The sequence below is a fragment of the Pristiophorus japonicus genome, chromosome 5 (assembly GCF_044704955.1).
Source record: "Pristiophorus japonicus isolate sPriJap1 chromosome 5, sPriJap1.hap1, whole genome shotgun sequence".
Lineage (NCBI taxonomy): Eukaryota > Metazoa > Chordata > Chondrichthyes > Pristiophoridae > Pristiophorus > Pristiophorus japonicus.
This window is the reverse complement of record NC_091981.1, coordinates 163,957,844-163,976,262: the sequence shown is the minus strand read 5'-3', so window position 1 is coordinate 163,976,262 and position 18,419 is coordinate 163,957,844. Positions and strand designations below refer to the sequence as shown.

The 18,419-nt window shown below is 46.6% G+C and overlaps 1 protein-coding gene across 2 annotated transcripts in view; it reads left to right on the top strand.

Moving 5' to 3' along the window:
• Window positions 1–14,222, top strand: part of LOC139264497 (serum paraoxonase/arylesterase 2-like) — a 138,219-nt gene extending 123,997 nt beyond the window's left edge. For both annotated transcript variants that reach the window (XM_070881063.1, XM_070881061.1), the window contains 2 exons: window positions 10,202–10,330; window positions 13,378–14,222. In XM_070881063.1, coding sequence (XP_070737164.1) covers window positions 10,202–10,330; window positions 13,378–13,545 — 297 coding nt within the window. In that variant the 3' untranslated portion in view covers window positions 13,546–14,222. The remainder of the gene's footprint in view (window positions 1–10,201; window positions 10,331–13,377) is intronic.
• The last annotated feature ends 4,197 nt before the right edge of the window (window positions 14,223–18,419 follow it).

The window sequence follows — 18,419 nt, the reverse complement described above, 5'->3', positions numbered from 1 at the left end:
TCGTATGACGATTTGTGCACACTGGTCCGAGGGCATTTGAACCCGAAGGAAAGCATTCTGATGACGAGGTACCAGTTCTACACCTACAAACGGTCTGAAGGCCAAGAAGTGGTGAGTCATGTCGCCGAGCTAAAACACCTTGCAGGACATTGCGAATTTGAAGGACATTTGGAGCACATGCTCAGAGACTTTTTCATACTTGGCATTGGCCACGAAACCATACTTCGCAAACTTTCGACAGTAGATACCCCAACCTTGAGTAAGTACATAGTGATAGCCCAGACGTTCATTGCCATCAGTGACAATACGAAGCAAATCTCTCAGCACACAAGTGCAGCTACAAGTACTGTGAACAAAGTGATGTTGTTTTCGAATTGTAACGTAAAAGGCAGGTCACACATACCTGCAGCTGCATGTCCGCAGGCGTCTCGAGTCCACCATCAAGGGTGATGAATGCAAGGCCATTAACACCTTGTTGGTGCTGCGGGGGTGATCATCGGTTCCATTCATGCCGATTCAAAAGGTACGTTTGTAAGGGCTGTGGATCAATGGGACACCTCCAACGAGTGTGCAGGCGAGCTGTTGCAGAGGAGAACAGATCCACGGAGGATCACGATGAACCAGAGCCTCAGACCGAGGAGACAGAGGTACATGGGGTGCACACATTCACCACGAATTGTCCCCCGATAATGCTGAATGTTGAACTAAATGGACTCCCGGTGTCAATAGAGCTGGACACAGGCGCGAGCCAAAAAGACTTTTGAAAGGTTGTGGTGCAACAAGGCCTCAAGGCCAGTCTTAACTCCAGTTCGCACGAAACTAAGAACTTGCACGAAAGAATTGATTCCTGTAATCGGCAGTGCTACTGTAAAGGTCTCCTACGATGGAGCAGTGCACAACCTACCGCTCTGGGTGATACCGGGCAATGGTCCTACATTGCTTGGCAGGAGCTGGCTGGGAAAGATACACTGGAACTGGGACGACGTCTGAGCGCTATCGCCCACTGACGACACTTTGTGTGCCTAGGTCTTAAACAAATTTCCTTCGCTGTTCAAATGAGGCATTGGGAAATTCCAAGGAGCAAAAGTGCAGATCCACCTAATTCCGGGGGCGCAACCCATCCATCACAAGGCGAGAGCAGTACCGTACATGATGAGAGAAAGGGTAGAGATCGAGCTAGACCAGCTGCAAAGAGAGGGCATCATTTCACCAATCGACTTCAACGAGTGGGCCAGTCCAACCGTCTCAGTCCTCAAGGGAGACGGCATCATCAGAATCTGTGGTGATTACAAAGTAACTATCAATCGTTCCTGCAGGACTAATGCCCACTACCAAAGGCCAACGACCTCTTTGCAACGCTGGTGGGAGGAAAGACGTCATGAAGCTGGATCTGACTTCAGCCTACATGATGCAGGAACTAGAGGAGTCATCGAAGGCCCTCATCACGCACAAAGGTCTTTTTGTTTATAACAGATGCCCATTTGGAATCCGATTAGCGGTGTCGAAATTCCAGAGAAACATGGAAAGCTTACTGAAGTCGATCCCGCACACCGTGGTCTTCCAGAAAGACATCTTGGTCACAGGTCGGAACACAGTCGAGCATCTGCAGAACCTGGAGGAGGTTCTTAGTCAACTCAACTGCGTGGGGCTCAGGTTAAAGCGCCTGAAGTGGAGTTCTTAGGAAGGAGAATTGCGGCGGACGGCATCAGGCCCACCAACGTGAAGACGGAGGCAATCGAGAATGCACCGAGGCCACAGAATGTGCCGGAGCTGCGGTCGTTTCTGGGACTCCTGAACTACTTTGGTAACTTCGTACTGGGTCTCACATACACTGTTAGAATCACTGAATGTCTTACTACGAAAAGGAGACAAATGGGTTTGGAGCAAAAGCCAAGAAAATGCCTTTGTAAAAGCGAGAAAATTGTTATGCTCAAACAAATTGCTTGTGTTGTATGATCCATGTAAGCGTTTGGTACTAGTATGTGATGCGTCGTCAAATGGTGTGTATCGCAACAAGCTAATGATTTCGGGAAACTGCAACTGGTTGCTTATGTATCCAGGAGTCTGTCTGAGGCTGAGAGAGCCTACAGCATGATTGAGAAAGAAGCATTAACGTTTGTCTATGGGGTAAAGAAAATGCATCAATACCTGTTTGGGCTAAAATTCGAATTGGAAACTGACGTTAAGCCACTTATATCCCTGTTTTCCGAGAATAAAGGAATAAATACCAACGCATCGGCCCGCATCCAGAGATGGGCACTCACGTTGTCCGCATACAACTACACCATCCGCCACAGGCCAGGCACAGAAAACTGCGCCGATGCTCTCAGTAGGCTGCCATTGCCCACCACTGGGGTGAAAATGGTGCAGCCCGCAGATCTAGCCATGGTTATGGAAGCATTTGAGAGTGAGCAATCATCCATCACTGCCCGGCAGATTAAAACCTGGACAAGCCAGGACCCCTTAATCTCTAGTCAAAAGCTGTGTGCTTCACGGGAGCTGGTCCAGTGTCCCATTGCAGGAAATGCAGGAAGAGATAAAGCCGTTCCAGCGGCGCAAAGGTGAAATGTCTATACAGGCAGACTGCCTTCTGTGGAGATGCCTTCATCAATGACTTTCACAGTACCCACCCAGGCATCATAATGATGAAAGCGATATCCAGATCCCACGTGTGGTGGCCCAGTATTGATGCGGACTTAGAGTCTTGCGTTCACAGATGTAATATATGCTCACAATTAAGCAATGTACCCAGGGAGGCGCCGCTAAGTTTATGGTCTTGGCCCTCCAAACCGTGGTCTAGGGTACACGTCGACTATGCAGGCCCGTTCTTGGGTAAAATGTTCCTTGTGTTTGTAGACGCGTACTCCCAAGTGGATTGAATGTGAGATAATGTCGGCTAGCACGTCCGCTGCCACTACTGAAAGCCTGCGGGCCTTGTTTGCCACACACGGCCTACCCGATGTCCTGGTGAGCGATGTTTTAGCAGTGCTGAGTTCAAAGAATTCATGACCCGTAACGGGATCAAACGTGTCACATCTGACCCGTTTAAACCAGCGTCCAGTGATTAGGCAGAGAGAGCAGTGCAAACCATCAAGCAAGGCTTGCAGATTCACCTATCCTGAGTCCTGCTTAGCTACCGCACGAGACCCCACTCGCTCACTGGGATCCCACCTGCTGAACTGCTCATGAAAAGAGCACTTAAGACAAGGCTTTCGTTGGTTCACCCTGATCTACATGAACAGCTAGAGAGCAGGCGGCTTCAACAAAGTGCATACCATGATAGCGCAAATGTGTCACGCGAGATTGAAATCAATGATCCTGTATTTGTCCCAAGTGGCTTCCCAGCACTGTCGTGGCCAAAGAGGGGAGCAGGGTGTTTCGGGTCAAACTTTCAAATGGACTCATTCACCGGAAACCCTTGGACCAAATCAAACTCAGATTCACGGACTATCCTGAGCAACCCACCTTAGACCCTACCTTTTTTGATCCCCCAACATACACACCAGTGGCAACCGGCACCACGGTTGACCACGATCCACAGCAGCCCAGCAGGGCCCAAAACACCAGGCAGCCCAAAAAATCCAGCAGCACAGCAGCCCAGCGAGGGCCCAATAAATGTTTCAACAATACCAGTTTTCACACCGAGACGATCAACCAGGACAAGAAGGGCCCCAGATCGACTCACATTGTAAATGGTTACCCTATTGACTTTGTGGGGGAGTGTTATATATGTAAACTTGTACAGCCACCAGACGGCTCATCCCCTGGAGTCCCCAGGGATCCCATAATCCCTTGGGAGCACAGGTATTTAAGGAGGCCTCACAGATTGGAGAGGCACTCTGGAGACCTGCAATAAAAGACTGTCACACTTTACTTTGAGCTCACAGTGTTCAGTCTGACTCTTTCTCCATACATAACAACTACAGTTCAAGTACAATACATTGCCTCGTGGAGTCATTATCAGAGCATCTAAAGACACAAGAGAAGCCTTGAGGGTTGACCAGGCACTGTGGACACTCTGGATCACTGGGCGTCATCAGATTGGCAGTGAGGCACTGGCTGAATAGGGCTTTCTTAGTAGGATCTTTGAGTGCATCAGCGTTGATTTTCCTGCGGCATTGTTTCTGTTGTCCTCACTGTTTTGGGACAATATTGACGGTGATGACAGAGCGAATTAGGTGGTGGTCCATCCAGTAGTCATCAGCTCCTGTAATGGTGCGGGTGATGCGCACGTCTTTGTGGTCCCTCACTTGGACAATGACGTAGTCTAGCAGATGCCAGTGTTGCCATGTAGCTTTATATTTGTCCTTCTAATGGAACAGGGTATTTGTTATGATGAGACCGTGTTCTAAGCATTTTGTCAGGAGGAGGGTGCCATTGGAGTTGGCTTTCCCTACCACACTCTGCTGATCACACCTCCCTAAAGGTCTGTGTCCTTTCCGACTCTGGCATTGAAGTTGCCAAGGAGGATCAGCTTGTCATTCGTTGGGACACGGAACGGGGATTGTTTGAGGCTGGAGTAGAATTCCTCTTTGGTCTTGTCTGTAGCTTCCAATGTTGGGGCATATGCGCTGAAGACCGTAGTGCACTGGTTCCGGGCTAGGGTGAGCTGAAGTCACATGAGGCGTTCGTTTATCCCGCAGAGGGGAGTCTCTGAGATAGCCCACTGGTTCATTTTTTAGGGCGAAGACTACCCCATGGAGGCAGCATTCTGCTTCTGGTTTGCCTTTCCAGCCAATACCTTGTTCTTTGAGCTGGCCTTCCCCTGCCTGCCGGGTCTCGCTTAGGGCGGCGATGTCAATGTTGAAGCGCCCGAGTTCCCGGGCAACGATAGCGATGCGGCGTTCCGGTCTGTTGCTGTTAGGTTGTCCATAAGGATCCTGACTTTTCAGCTCCCGAACTTCATCTTAATGTGTGGAAGATGCCTGTGTGTGAGTTCTTTTAACGTGGGGTGGCCATTGCGCACCAGCTACTACACGGGCTTGACAGAGTAAGGTCTTGGCCCAGTGGCAAGGGGATCCAGGACGACTGGAGACTAGGCTCTGTTGTATGGGCCTAGTTCATACAAACATGCATATTTCTACTGTCCTCCTTCCTGAAGGGCCTCTATCCCTGGGTTGCGTAGGGCGCAATGGCGGCCTCATGAACTTGCTCTTGGCTCATGCTGTGCTGCTCCTGGGTCACAACCCCGCTGTTGGCCTTCACTGCGCCGCTCCTGGGCCACGACCCTGCTGCTGTCCTTCGACCTCTCACTGTCCTCCGACCTCTCGCTGCCCTCCGACCTCTTCTGGGCCCCGACCCCACCGCTGAGCTCCACTTCGCACCAAGAGTCGGCAACCAATCCGCTACCTGGGATGCTGTGACATTCGGTTTGTTGCTCGCTTTGCCTTCGTCGCACTCTCAAGCTGGCTTGTGCTGCTCCCTGCGATGGCAGGCTCCTGCTCCACTCCTGCTCCGCTGCTGTTTTCCCCTCAGGTCGGCTCCTGCCGATGCCACACTGAGTCCTGGGGCTCTCCTAATTTATTCAGCCCTCCGGATTTATATCACCGATATCAATTTTTAAGGGGCCAACATTGCTCCAAATCACTTTTTTTCTAATATAATTATTTTTTTTAAAGTTGATTTTGATATCCCTTGCAAGTTTCTTTTCATATTCCCTTTCTGTAGCTCTGTTTTGTCACCCACTGTACTTTGTATCTCTCCCAGTTGCCAGGATCAGCTGGCTTTTGCATTTTTGCATGCTTTTTTCTTTTAGCTTTATGTATCACTTACCTCTTTAGTCGTTCATGTCTGTGTATTTTGGCAAGTAGAGCTCTTGCCCATTGATCTTCTGTCATTTTCCCATTAACAGATTTGCCCAGTTTACTGGACAGTCTGTCTCATCGCATTGAAGTCAGCCATACCTAAATCTAGAATCTTAGCTTGCTTTTCTCCATTTCAAACACTATGTTGAACTTGATCATATTATGATCGCTACTAGATAAATGTTCATGCACCGTTCGGCTGTTAACTAAATTTGTTTCATTACTCATTACTAAATCTAATACGGCCTGCCCCCTTGTTAGTTCTCAAACATATTGGCCCTGAAATTCCAGCCTCTTCGGGTGCATAAGATGTGCGCACGGGCCCGAAGAGGCCCACAAGTTCTGGGTTTACGGCGCGAAGTGCATGCACCTGAAGCCAGCAATTATGACAGATCGCACAATTCCCAGGAGAAGGGCCTTCACAGGCAGATAGTTGGGCTATTTGTCCAACTCTTGCCCAACAAATGTCTTTCAAGCTCTTGCGCCTGGTGTCGGTGGGGATGTTGCACTTTATCAAGGAGGCTTTGAGGGTGTCCTTGAAATATTTCCTCTGTCCACCTGGGGATCGCTTACTGTGTAGGATCTCTGAGTAGAGCACTTGCTTTGGGAGTCTTGTGTTGGGCATGCAGACGATGTGGCCTGCCCAATGGAGCAGGTTGAGTGTGGTCAGTGCTTCGATGCTGGGGATGTTGGCCTGATCAAGAACACTGACGTTGGTGCATCTATCCTCCCAGGATTTGCAGGATCTTATGGAGATATCGGTGGTATTCCTTCAGCGTTTTGAGGTGTCTACTGTATATGGTCCACGTCTCTGAGCCATACAGGAGAGCGGGTCTCATTACAGCCTTGTAGACCATAAGCGTGGTGCCAGATTTGAGGTCCTGGTCTTCGAACACTCTCTTTCTAAGGTGACTGAAGGCTACACTGGTGGACTGGAGGTGCTGTTGGACCTCGTCGTCGATGTCTGCCCTTGCTAACAGTAGACTCCAAAGGTACAGAGCTCTCATTGTGATTGGTGGTCCAGGCACACCTGATCTCAGGAAGCGCTTATGCTTCTGTGATGCATGGGTCTCTGCGCTGGGCTGAACAGCTAGGCCTCAGTGTTTGTTGGAGTGGGACCACCAGGTATATTCAGATTTTTTTGTTTTTTGGTCGAAAGCATCTGCCCGCAGGAAGCCTCCGACTGCAATCTTTGGCCACAAAGTGCGCGTAAAAAAATTCTCCGTATTCTCCATCTCCCTGCAGGTCCTCTGGCCCTCGGTGCAGCGCAGCACGAGCTGTGGGGGGGCGGAGCCAGGTCCCTGCGCTGAAAACAGTGCCGGGACCTCTGCACATTCGCGCTACAGTGGGCACGCAAGTGCAGTAGCTCCAGGCGCCCGAAACTGTGTGAGAGGGGCCCGAAGCACGCAGCCCCTAGCCCTGGCCGAATGGCCTCACTAGGGCTGTGTGAATAAGGCTCTCCCACGGCCAGCTCCTGCTTCCCCCCCCCCCTCCCCCGACCAGACCCGACACCCGCTTCCCCCCCCCCCCCCCAACAACTGGACCCGACCCGACGCCCCCCCCCCAACTGGACCCGACCCGCGCTCCTGCTCCCGCGCCCCCCCCCCCGACTGGACCCGACCCGACCCGCGCTCCCGCCTCCCGGCCCGACCCCACTGGACCCGACCCGACCCGACTCCCGCTCCTGCTCTGCCCTCCCCCCTGACTGGACCCGACCCGACCCGACCCGACCCGCGCTCTTGCTCCCGCTCCCCCCCCCCCCCACCGACTGGACCCGACCCGACCCGACTCCCGCTTCCCCCCCCCCGCTTCCCCCCCCCCCCGCCCCCCCCCCCAGACTGGACATCCCCCTCCCCAACCTGACCTCCCCCTCCCCGACCTGACCTCCCCCTCCCTCCCCCCCTCTCTCTCTCCCTCCCACTCTCCCTCTCTCTCCCTCCCTCCCACCCTCCCTCTCTCTCCCTCCCTCCCACCCCCCCTCTCTCTCCCTCCCTCCCTCCCCCCCTCTCTCTCTCCCTCCCTCCCTCCCCCCCTCTCTCCCTCCCTCTCTCTCTCCCTCCCTCCCTCCCTCTCTCTCTCTCTCTCTCTCCCTCCCTCCCTCCCTCCCTCCCTCCCCGACCTGAACCGAACCGAACCTCCCCGACCCGACCCAACGCCACCTACCTGTAAATCTGGTGCTGGGGCCTGCCTGAAGCACTTTCACACAGGTAGGAAGATGGTTTATTTAATCTTTTCTTTGCTTATAAATGTTTATTCAGGTTGGATTTATTTGTATAAGTATAAATAAGGATTTATTATAGAATTTAATGACTTCACTTCCCCCCCCCCCCCCCCACCTCGTTCTGGACGCCTAATTTGTAACCTGCGCCTGATTTTTTAATGTGTAGAACAGGTTTTTTCAGTTCTACAAAAATCTTCACTTGCTCCATTCTACTTTAGTTTGGAGTACGTTTTCACTGTGGAAACTTTGAAATCAGGCTTCAGTGGCCGGACACGCCCCCTTTTGAAGAAAAAATTCTGTTCCAAAGTAGAACTGTTCTACCTGACTAGAACTGCAGAAAAAAAAATGTGGAGAATTGCGATTTCTAAGATAGTCCGTTCTCCACTAGTTGCTCCTAAAAATCAGGCGCAAATCATGTGGAAACTTGGGCTCTGTATGTGCTCTCATCATTACAGTGATTACATCCTTAATCACTAATCTCCTCCACTCTACCCGATCTTTCCTGTCAACCTTATAATCTATCCTGCAGAACTTGTAACCTGGGATCGTGCCTAATTCTGGAGACCTGCCAGCAGGATTTGATTTCAGTTCATTTTCCATTTGTTGTGTTTCCTAGATCATGCCATCCCAGGGTCTTTTCCATTGAGGGAGGGATGTCCTGATCCTTGGATCTGCTATGTTGGCAGCCTACACAGGGCAAGGTGCCCGCTGTAGGGCCGTAGAGCCTGACACATCCCAGCCAGATTTTCTTTTGGGGGGGGGGGAAACGGCGGTTATTAATATCCTGCAATTCTCTGTCCAGGATTCCCTCCCACAAGTGCTGCAGCTGTTGATGCTTGCGGGGCGGGGGTGTAAGTAGGGGGCTGTTAGCAGCTCATCAGTACCTGAGGTATTAATGGAGTAGGTGGTGGCCAGGTGATGGGCAGTGGCTGGAAAGTGTCATTGGATTTACCTGATAAAGGTTGAGTACCATGTAGTTGGGAATCTTTTTGTAGTTTTGCACCAGCAGCTATTGTGTGAGCAGTTCCAAGAACGAGAACCAGAGAGCAGGCAAAGAGAGGAAAGCATTCTGTCCATCTCAGTCAGCCATTCCCCAATTTCCCTCTACCCCCGAGCCCCCATTCTCCAATCTCCCTCTACCCCCGAGCCCCCATTCCCCAATCTCCCTCTACCCCCGAGCCCCCATTTCCCAATCTCCCTCTACCCTCAGTTCGGGGACCCCCCCCCCCAGTGATTTTAGGGACTCCAATTCCTGACTCTCCCGTCAGACCAGCAGTCCCTGGCTTTTGTTTATTGGAGATCTCTTTACCCAGCGACCATAGTGGCAGAGAAACCCCTCTATCCCAGTGAGGCATTCAATCTCACAGATAGAGGGGTTTCTCTGCCTATATGCATGGTGGGTTTTTTCACCTGCTGCCACCTCGCATTCACCTGCAAGTCCGGTGTTTAAAGTTGCAAAAAGACTTGATACATTGAAGCCTGTCCATGGTACATATGTATCTGTGATTTCGAGGCAATTTGTATCTATTACAATGTAAGTTACCTGGGACTTTCAGTAACTGTTATGGGAGGGTGGGGGGAGGGAGGTCTTTTCTACAGTTTCCATTGTAAAATATTACTGTATTCATAAAATGCCATCTGAGAACTGCAACGTCTGCATGTATTAAAGCAAGTGAGACTAAAATATATGTGCATGACTTCAAAATCGGCAAACTAATACAATTTTTAGAAATTGTAGTTTCCTTTTTGAACAGTTCCTGAATTACCTGACAATTTTTGGCTGTTATCAGTTTTCAATGCAAGGTTCAAGTCATATGTTGGTGTCATTTGAATTTTAGGAGAAAAATTTGTTGATTACAATTGGGTTCCATACATAGTGTTACTTTAGTTGAATTCTTGAAAGTTAGTGATGTGTAATATGAGGGAAGAAATTACAATCAGCATTCTTCTGGTGTAAATGTTTACCAGTCGCACCAAATTCCTCTCGCTTTTTTAGCACATTTAAACCAGGTTGGCTTCTGTTAAAGTAGCGTAGAGGAATTTGGTGTGTGTTGAGAATTCATGAGAACAGCTCAAATCATAATTTTTTTTACCCTGTAGTGTGCAAGAATACATAGTATCAATCATGAAGATATAATTGAATTGTTTATCTTAATGTTGGTTACTCTCTGTGAAGACTTTGCACGTGGGTACTGCGGCAGACAATCTGGAGGTGGATCCTGAGACCGGAGATGTGTGGATTGGCAGTTGTCCCATTGTCTCGAAATTATTTTTCTACAGTCCTGAAAATCCCCCAGGATCTGAGGTTTGTCACTTGAAATGTTGAGAAAGAAACGTAACACTCTTTTTGAAATGAATTGCGTTGTTTTAATTAATTTGAAAATGCATTGTAAATTAAGCAGGTGCTGGACTTGGGCAATATTTGTTATAGTTGAATGGCTGCTAACATGGCCTGTAAATATTAAAGTAAAACTTGTGCTATGTCAAGAATACATACCTTTTGAAGCTGCAAAATATAGATCTTGCCTGATAATTTTGTCTATTCGTTTCAAAAAAATTAAGTCTAATGATGTATAAAAAAATCTAGAGGATTGATGGCCAAGAAATCCCAGTCGAGGTCTTCCCGCAGGCGAACGACAGAAAAAGGGAACAAAAATGTGCACCTAACTGTTCCTGCTGCGCCCGCTCAAGACCCCGGTCCTGAGGCCTCCACTCACTGCGTGTCGGAGCATGTGCACATCAGGACATCCATAAGCTGGAGCTGGAGTCACATGGCTCTGGGCAGCCAATCCAGGTACAGTATTTTCTCATTCATAATAAAGGGAACTCGGTAAGTTGGAGTTCCCATTATTATGATTGAGAAACAGCCCCCAAACACCCAAAACAAAAATAAAAAATATACCACATATTTAAGATTAATTTAAATTAAAGTTATTAATGTCTTATATAAAAAAAAAATTCCAATTTTTAAAAAAAAGTTCTTTTAATTATGGTTTAAAATAAATTTACCATAGCGGGCAGGGTTTTAACAATAAAATGTGTTTTTAAATTTTATTTTACTAGGTTTTGTATGTTTTAAAACTCTTATGCCTGTAAAAGTAGTCTATGCGCCTGCTTTTCAGCTGCAAGAGTTTTCAGCTGGGCAAGATATGGATAAATACCTTAATCTTGCCCATGCGAATGTCCTGGCTGTGGGGTTACATACAATCTGTCAAGCTGGACAGATCGGAAAAGCCGATTTTCAGCGCGTGTGCATTATGCGCTGAAAACCGGCTATTGCGATGCTTTCCCGTGTCCGTAGACACGTACGGACCCAGGGAGGCTGTGATTTCTAGGTCGATAATATTGTCCCACAAACTATTGGCACATATATTGAAATAGAAGAGGTTGTGTTGTGTTGCAAATGTACATCTACATTTGTTTTAAAACATTTTTCAAATCTGAGCCTTTTATATTCTGACTTTCATACGTGACTATTTTCATCTATGGGGAAGGGAGGTTTAAATATGTGCTCAAGGGTTAACAGTTAATCCTGTTTGATTTAATTGTAGCTTCTGTGTAAACCTCTATCATTTTAAACTGACATTAGACTGAAGAAAACAATGAGCCAGAAATTGCGGTCGGAGGCTTCCTTCATACGAACGTCTCTGACCCGGAAAAAATCTACGAAACTACCTGTTGGTCCCGCAGGAACATAGGATTCTGGTCGGAGACCTTCATTCGCTGCGCAGCACATGAAGACCTGTCTTCCATGTACGAACGCATCTGCTGGAATCATGTGGGCCTGGACCACCAATCACTATCTAGTATTCTCATTGATAAAAATGTGAACTCAGTTTCTACGGGCTCCCATTATTATCAATGAGAATAACCCCCTAAAACAAGAAACACAGCATCATAAATAAATAAAACACCTCACATATTTAAAATTAATTGAAATTAAATGTAATTAAATGTTTTAGAAACATTTTTATTTTTTGGTATAAACTTGCCTTAATGGACAGGGTTTTGAATATAAAAATGAGTGATTAAAAATAATTTTTTAATGTTTTAAAAGTGTTACGCTGGGACCGAGTGTAATGTAGCCAAGTTTGCTGATGATACAAAGATGGGTGGGAAAGCAAATTGTGAGGAGCATACAAAAAATCTGCAAAGGGCTATAGACCGGTTAAGTGAGTGGGCAAAAATTTTGCAGATGGAGTACAATGTGGAAAAATGTGAGGTTATCCACTTTGGCAGAAATAATAGAAAAGCAAATTATAATTTAAATGGAGAAAAATTGCAAAATGCTGCAGTACAGAGCCAGATGAAGTCCTTGTGCATGAAACACAAAATGTTAGTATGCAAGTAATCAGGAAGGCAAATGGAATGTTGGCCATTATTGCAAGGGGGATAGAGTATAAAAGCAGAGAAGTCCTGCTACAACTGTACAGGATAATAGTGAGGCCACACCTGGAGTACTGTGTACAGTTTTGGTCTCCATATTTAAGGAAGGATATACTTGCATTGGAGGCTGTTCAGAGAAGTACACTAGGTTGATTCCAGAGATGATGGGGTTGACTTATGAAGATAGTTTGAGTAGGTTGGACACATTGGAGTTCAGAAGAATGAGAGGTGATCGTATCAAAATATATAAGATAATGAGAGGGCTCGACAAGCTGGATGCAGATAGGATATTTCCACTCTTGGGGAAATTAAAACTAGGGGACAGAGTCTCAGAATAAGGGGCCACCCATTTAAAACTGAGATGAAGAGGAATTTCTTCTCTGAGGGTTGTAAATCTATGGAATTCTCTGCCCCAGATAGCTTTGGAGGCTGGGTCATTGAATATACATTAAGGCGGAGATAGACAGATTTTTAAATGATCAGGGAGTAAAGGGTTATGGGGAGCTGGCAGGGAAGTGGAGCTGAGTCCATGATCAGATCAGCCATGATCTTATTGAATGGCAGAGCAGGCTCGAGGAGCCAAATGGCCTACTCCTGCTTCTATTTCTTATGTTCTTATCTTACTTATGTTCTTAAAAGTAAGCTATACGCCTGCTTTTACCAGGCGTAAAAGTTTGAAGGACATTCGCTGGGCATGAGTTGGGAAAATTTTGACAGATCGGAAAAGCCGGTTCTCAGCACATGCGCATCCCGCCCCAAGAACCGGTGCTTGCGAGGCCTCGCCGGGTATGTGCGCACTTCATATGCACCCGGCGAGGCTGCAATTTTTGGCCCAATATGAACTTAAATTTAGATGAAAACTTCAGCTAGGCTCATGTCATCATTGGAAAAAATTTGTTTGTCAGTTTCATTGTTTTATTTTGATAGTTGCATTGGATCAGTAAGCATGTCTCTCTTTACACACAGGTAACCAGAATTGAAAACATTCTCTCTAAGGACCCAAAAGTGACCCAAGTATATGTGAACAATGGCTCTGTTCTCCAAGGCGCATCAGTTGCCACTGTTTACGAAGAAAAACTGCTTATAGGAACAGTCTTCCACAAAGCTCTTTACTGTGAACTTCATAGTTCATAATCTTGAATCATTGTATGCATTTTCAGTGCCAATGCCCAGTTAACTGCACTTTCACAACCATTAAAGATCCATTTATGCAGGCAGTGAATTAAAGTTTTTATAATTCTTCCTAGTTCTTAAACAATGGTATTATGTGCTAATGGAAGATATTCAGTAGATGGTAGCTTTATTTTAGGTATATAGTGACGTAAATTGATACCCTATTATAATTGCAGAGAATTCTGAAAGAAGGTTTTAATACTGATTGTAAAAATAAAACTACTTCCAATGCATTCTATTGTAATAGATGCAAATTCTTGTCCAGATATGGGGATGTTGCTGATAATGTATAACAGGATTTCTTGTCTGGGAGTACATATTTAATACTTTACCACAAACTTATATATGTTCTAGCTAGCTCATTAATATAGTCATTGTGATGCTTTCCTGTTGCATTGTTGGTTATAATCTAGGGTATTGTTTGTGGATCATGTAATGGTTCCCGCATGGTCTAAGTAATTAACTACATCAATCATTAGATTATTTTGATGGAGAATTAAAAATATTTAGGGAGAATGGGTATGAATTGCATTAATGATTAATGTACCTAATTTCTAGTCCAGCTCCGAATTTAAAGTAAAACCTTTTTCCTTGAGATTTTTGATCAATTAAAGTAAATTTGCCTGTGTAAAATTTAATGAAGATTTGTTAATTGGAATGGAGTACAATGTCTGTAACAAAGTGGTGGCACTTGCTGCTGCACGAGAAGAAAGCTGCCCACAAAGTTCTAGCCATCGATTTCACCTCTCCCAACGTTAAGTTGAATCTGACGCCAAGTCTAGGGGATCTCCAGCATCCAGCAAGCCAATCACATTGCAGAATTCTCAAACCGCAAAACCAGGAAATAAATTGCACTGATTTCCCTTCATGTTTTAATCATTTTACAGAGAGTGAAATAAAGATTGGGACATACACACAGGATTATGGTAGAAGCTGAAACAGCAACTGTTTTTAAAAAAAAAATTAAGCATGGAATTTCTAACATAATGGAAAAATTTGACATTCCACAAATATAAAATTAGCTTTTCAGGGCCAGAATGATTGTTCAGCAGTAATTATGACCCAGTACACCATTTTAAAACCTATCTCATTCAACAAGACTTATTATTTTCAGTAGTCGGTCACTCCTTCTATTACAATTACACCTTATCATTTTGTTTTACTTCCAAATTTTGTTAAAAATAATATAAGTCGATGTCTCACTGTAGGAATTTACCGCCTACAAAAGAAACTCCACTGTTTGATGGAAGAATCGACATTTTGCTGAATAGGAACAGGAGAAACAATTATTTTTGTCCAATGCCCAAATCTCAACAGGTTTACAGTTGACCTTCTTGCATCTAAACTTTATACAAAATATCTTGCAGGAGTTAAACAACCTCGCAACGATTTGCATTAGCCTTGAGATTCTGCAGTTGTCAATTTATATTTTAAAATGTTCACTGACAATCAGTATGACAAGGACTTAAGATGTGGTAACCAGGGGAAGCATTAATGCGGCGGTTGTTATCCGGTCTGGCCTATATGTGATTCCAGACCCACGACAACGTGGTTGACTCTTAACTGCCCTCTGAAGTGGCCGAGCAAGCCACTCCATTGCCAAGCGCAATTAGGGATGGACAATAAATGCTGGGTTTTCCTGCGGCGCCCACATCCCGTGAATGAATAAAAAAAATGTTAAACTATAATGCTGTTTACCAACAATCGCTGTACAATTTCCATACGCTTTTGTATTTGACATCACCCACGGCAGTCTCACGGGGCATTGCCGAATTTCCTTTCCGGGGCAAAAATGAGTTGTTGCACACGGTAATCATGATGTCATCACCAGTGCAACGGCCCGGGGTGCTATCAGCAGGAGCAAGGCACTACTGGATAGCACCTGTGTTAACTCACGCGGAATTTCCCGGGAGTCGGTAGCGGCCCCGGGCGATAAGTCGTTTGCACTCCCTGGGGGTGCCAGTGGGAGGCACAAATGACCTGATTGTCTCCCTCATGTTTTGTGTTTAAGCATTTTGTTTAGGCATCCTGTTAAACGAGTTGAGCGAATTAGGGTGTCCCTGATGGTTGGTTGCTCCATCCAATGGAACAGATCCACCCCTGTGCCTAATAACGCATTAAGGATGTAACCAAAACGTTGCTGCACCTCAGCTACAGTTTGCCCGGCTCCCTCCAGCATACACAGCTATGTCTGCATGGATTCCTCATACACACACACACACAAATGCTTGCGCCGTCACGTCCTGCAGCTCCCTGGGCCATGACAGCAGTATTCGATCGCAAGGTTCCCAGTGTTGTTTACCTGTAAATTACTGACAAACTGAGCCATGAGAAAAGTAACTTAACTGTGCTTTTATACAACCCAAAATGGTGTCTCAAACCAGCAACTGTGAATAGCTTCGCAAGGTCCTAATGCCCATCCTGTGAATTGTAACAAATAAATAGAGAATGAACACAACATATTTCCCCCCTTTTTAAAACCACAGTCTATGTACAGACAAAGTCCTTGAGATAGCCAGGTCATGTTCTGATAAGCTGAGGCCGATGTGGAGCTTGTGGCGTTCGATCAAGGTTTTCGGTTGGGAAACAGAACGGTGCCTCTGTCCCATCCTGCTGGTCTGTTAGTGTTATGTATTGAATAAAGAGTCTGTGAGCTCAAAGTAAGCTGTGACCGCAGTCCTTTATTACCGGTCTCCAGAGTGCGTCTCCAGCCCGTGAGGCCTCCTTATATACAGGTGCTCCCAAGGGATTGTGGGATCCCTTGGGACCCAAGGGATGAGCCCTCTGGTGGTTAAACAAGGTAGTTACAGGTTTACATATATAACAACACCCCCCCCCCCCACAAAAGTCAATAGTGTAACTATTTACAATGTGAATCGATCTGGGGCCTTCCTTTCCCTGGTTGATCGTCTCGGTGCAAATGCTGGTTTTGGTGAGTCGTTTATTGGGCCCTCGCTGGGCTCCTGCACAGCTGGGCTGCTGGAGGTGGTGAGTCCTGCTGGGCTGCTGCGGGTGATGGGTTCTGCTTTGTGGTCAACTGCTAGGTCGGTTCCACTGGTGTGTGTGTTGGAGGGTCAAGAAAGGTAGAGTCTATTGTGGGTTGCTCTGGATAGTCTGTGAATCTGAGTTTGTTTTGGTCCAAGTGTTCCCTGTAGGTGAGTCCATTTGAAAGTTTGACCAGAAACACCCTACTCCCGTCTTTGACCATGACAGTGCCGGGAAGCCACTTGGGACCTTGTCCATAGTTCAACACAAATACAGGATCATTAATCTCGATTTCACGTGACACATTTGTGCGATCGTGATATGTATTCTGTTGAAGCCACCTGTTCTCTACCTGTTTGTGTAGATCAGGGTGGACTAACGAGAGCCTTGTCTTAAGTGCCCTTTTCACGAGCAGTTCAGTGGGGGGAACCCCAGTGAGCGAGCGGGGTCTTGTGCGGTAACTAAGCAGGACTCGGGATGGGCGAGTCTGCAGTGAGCCTTCAGTTACCCTCTTCAAGCCTTGCTTGATGGTTTGCACTGCTCTCTCTGCCTGACTATTGGACGCTGGTTTAAACAGGGCAGATGTAACATGTTTGATCCCATTGCGGGTCATGAACTCCTTGAACTCAGCACTGGTGAAGCACAGCCCATTGTCACTCACAAGGGCATCAGGTAGGCCGTGCGTGGCAAACATGGCCCGCAGGCTTTCAATGGTGGCAGCAGATGTGCTTGCCGACATTATCTCACATTCAATCCATTTGGAGTACGCATCTACAATCCCTAGGAACATTTTTCCCAAGAACGGGCCTGCATAGTCGACATGGACCCCAGACCACGCTTTGGAGGGCCAAGACCATAAACTTAGTGGCGCCTCCCTGGGTGCATTGCTTAACTGTGATCATGTGCTACATTTGTGCACGCAGGACTCTAAGTTTGCATCAATACCGGGCCACCACACTTGGGATCTGGCTATCGCGTTCATCATTACAATGCCTGGGTGGGTACTGTGGAGATCCCTAATGAAAGTGTCCCTGCCCTTTTTTGATACCACTACCCGATTACCCCATAGAAGGCAGTCTGCTTATATCGACATTTCATCTTTGTGCCTCTGGTTTGGCTTTATTTCTTTCTCCATTTCTAATGGGACACTAGACCAACTCCCGTGGAGCACAGAGTTTTTTTTACTAAGGACAGTAAGGGGTCCTGGCTCATCCAGGTTCTAATCTGTCGGGCGGTAACAGGTGATTGCTCACTCTCGAATGCTTCCATTGCCATAACTAAATCTGCAGGCTGTGCCATCTCCACCCCAGTGGTGGGCAATGGCAGCCTACTGAGAGCATCGGCACAGTTTTCTGTGCCTGGCCTGTGGCGGATGGCGTAGTTGTATGTGGACAACGTGAGCGCCCATCTCTGGATACGGTCCGATGCATTCGTATTTATCCCCTTACTTTCAGAAAAGAGGGATATCAGTGTCTTATGGACGGTTTCCAATTCAAATTTGAGCCCAAACAGATATTGATGCATTTTCTTTACCCCATAACACATGATAACACTTTTTTTTCGATCATGCTGTAGGCCCTCTCTTCTTAGACAGACTTCTGGATGCATAAGCAACTAGTTGCAATTTCCCAGATTTATTCGCTTGTTGCAATATACACCCGACACCGTATGAGAATCATCGCATACTAGTACCAAACGCTTACATGGATCATACAACACAAGCAATTTGTTTGAGCATAACGGTTTTCTAGCTTTTACAAAGGCATTTTCTTGGCTTTTACCCCAAACCCATTCATCTCCTTTACACAGTAAAGAGTACAGTGGTTCTAACAGTGTTCTAAGATCCGGTA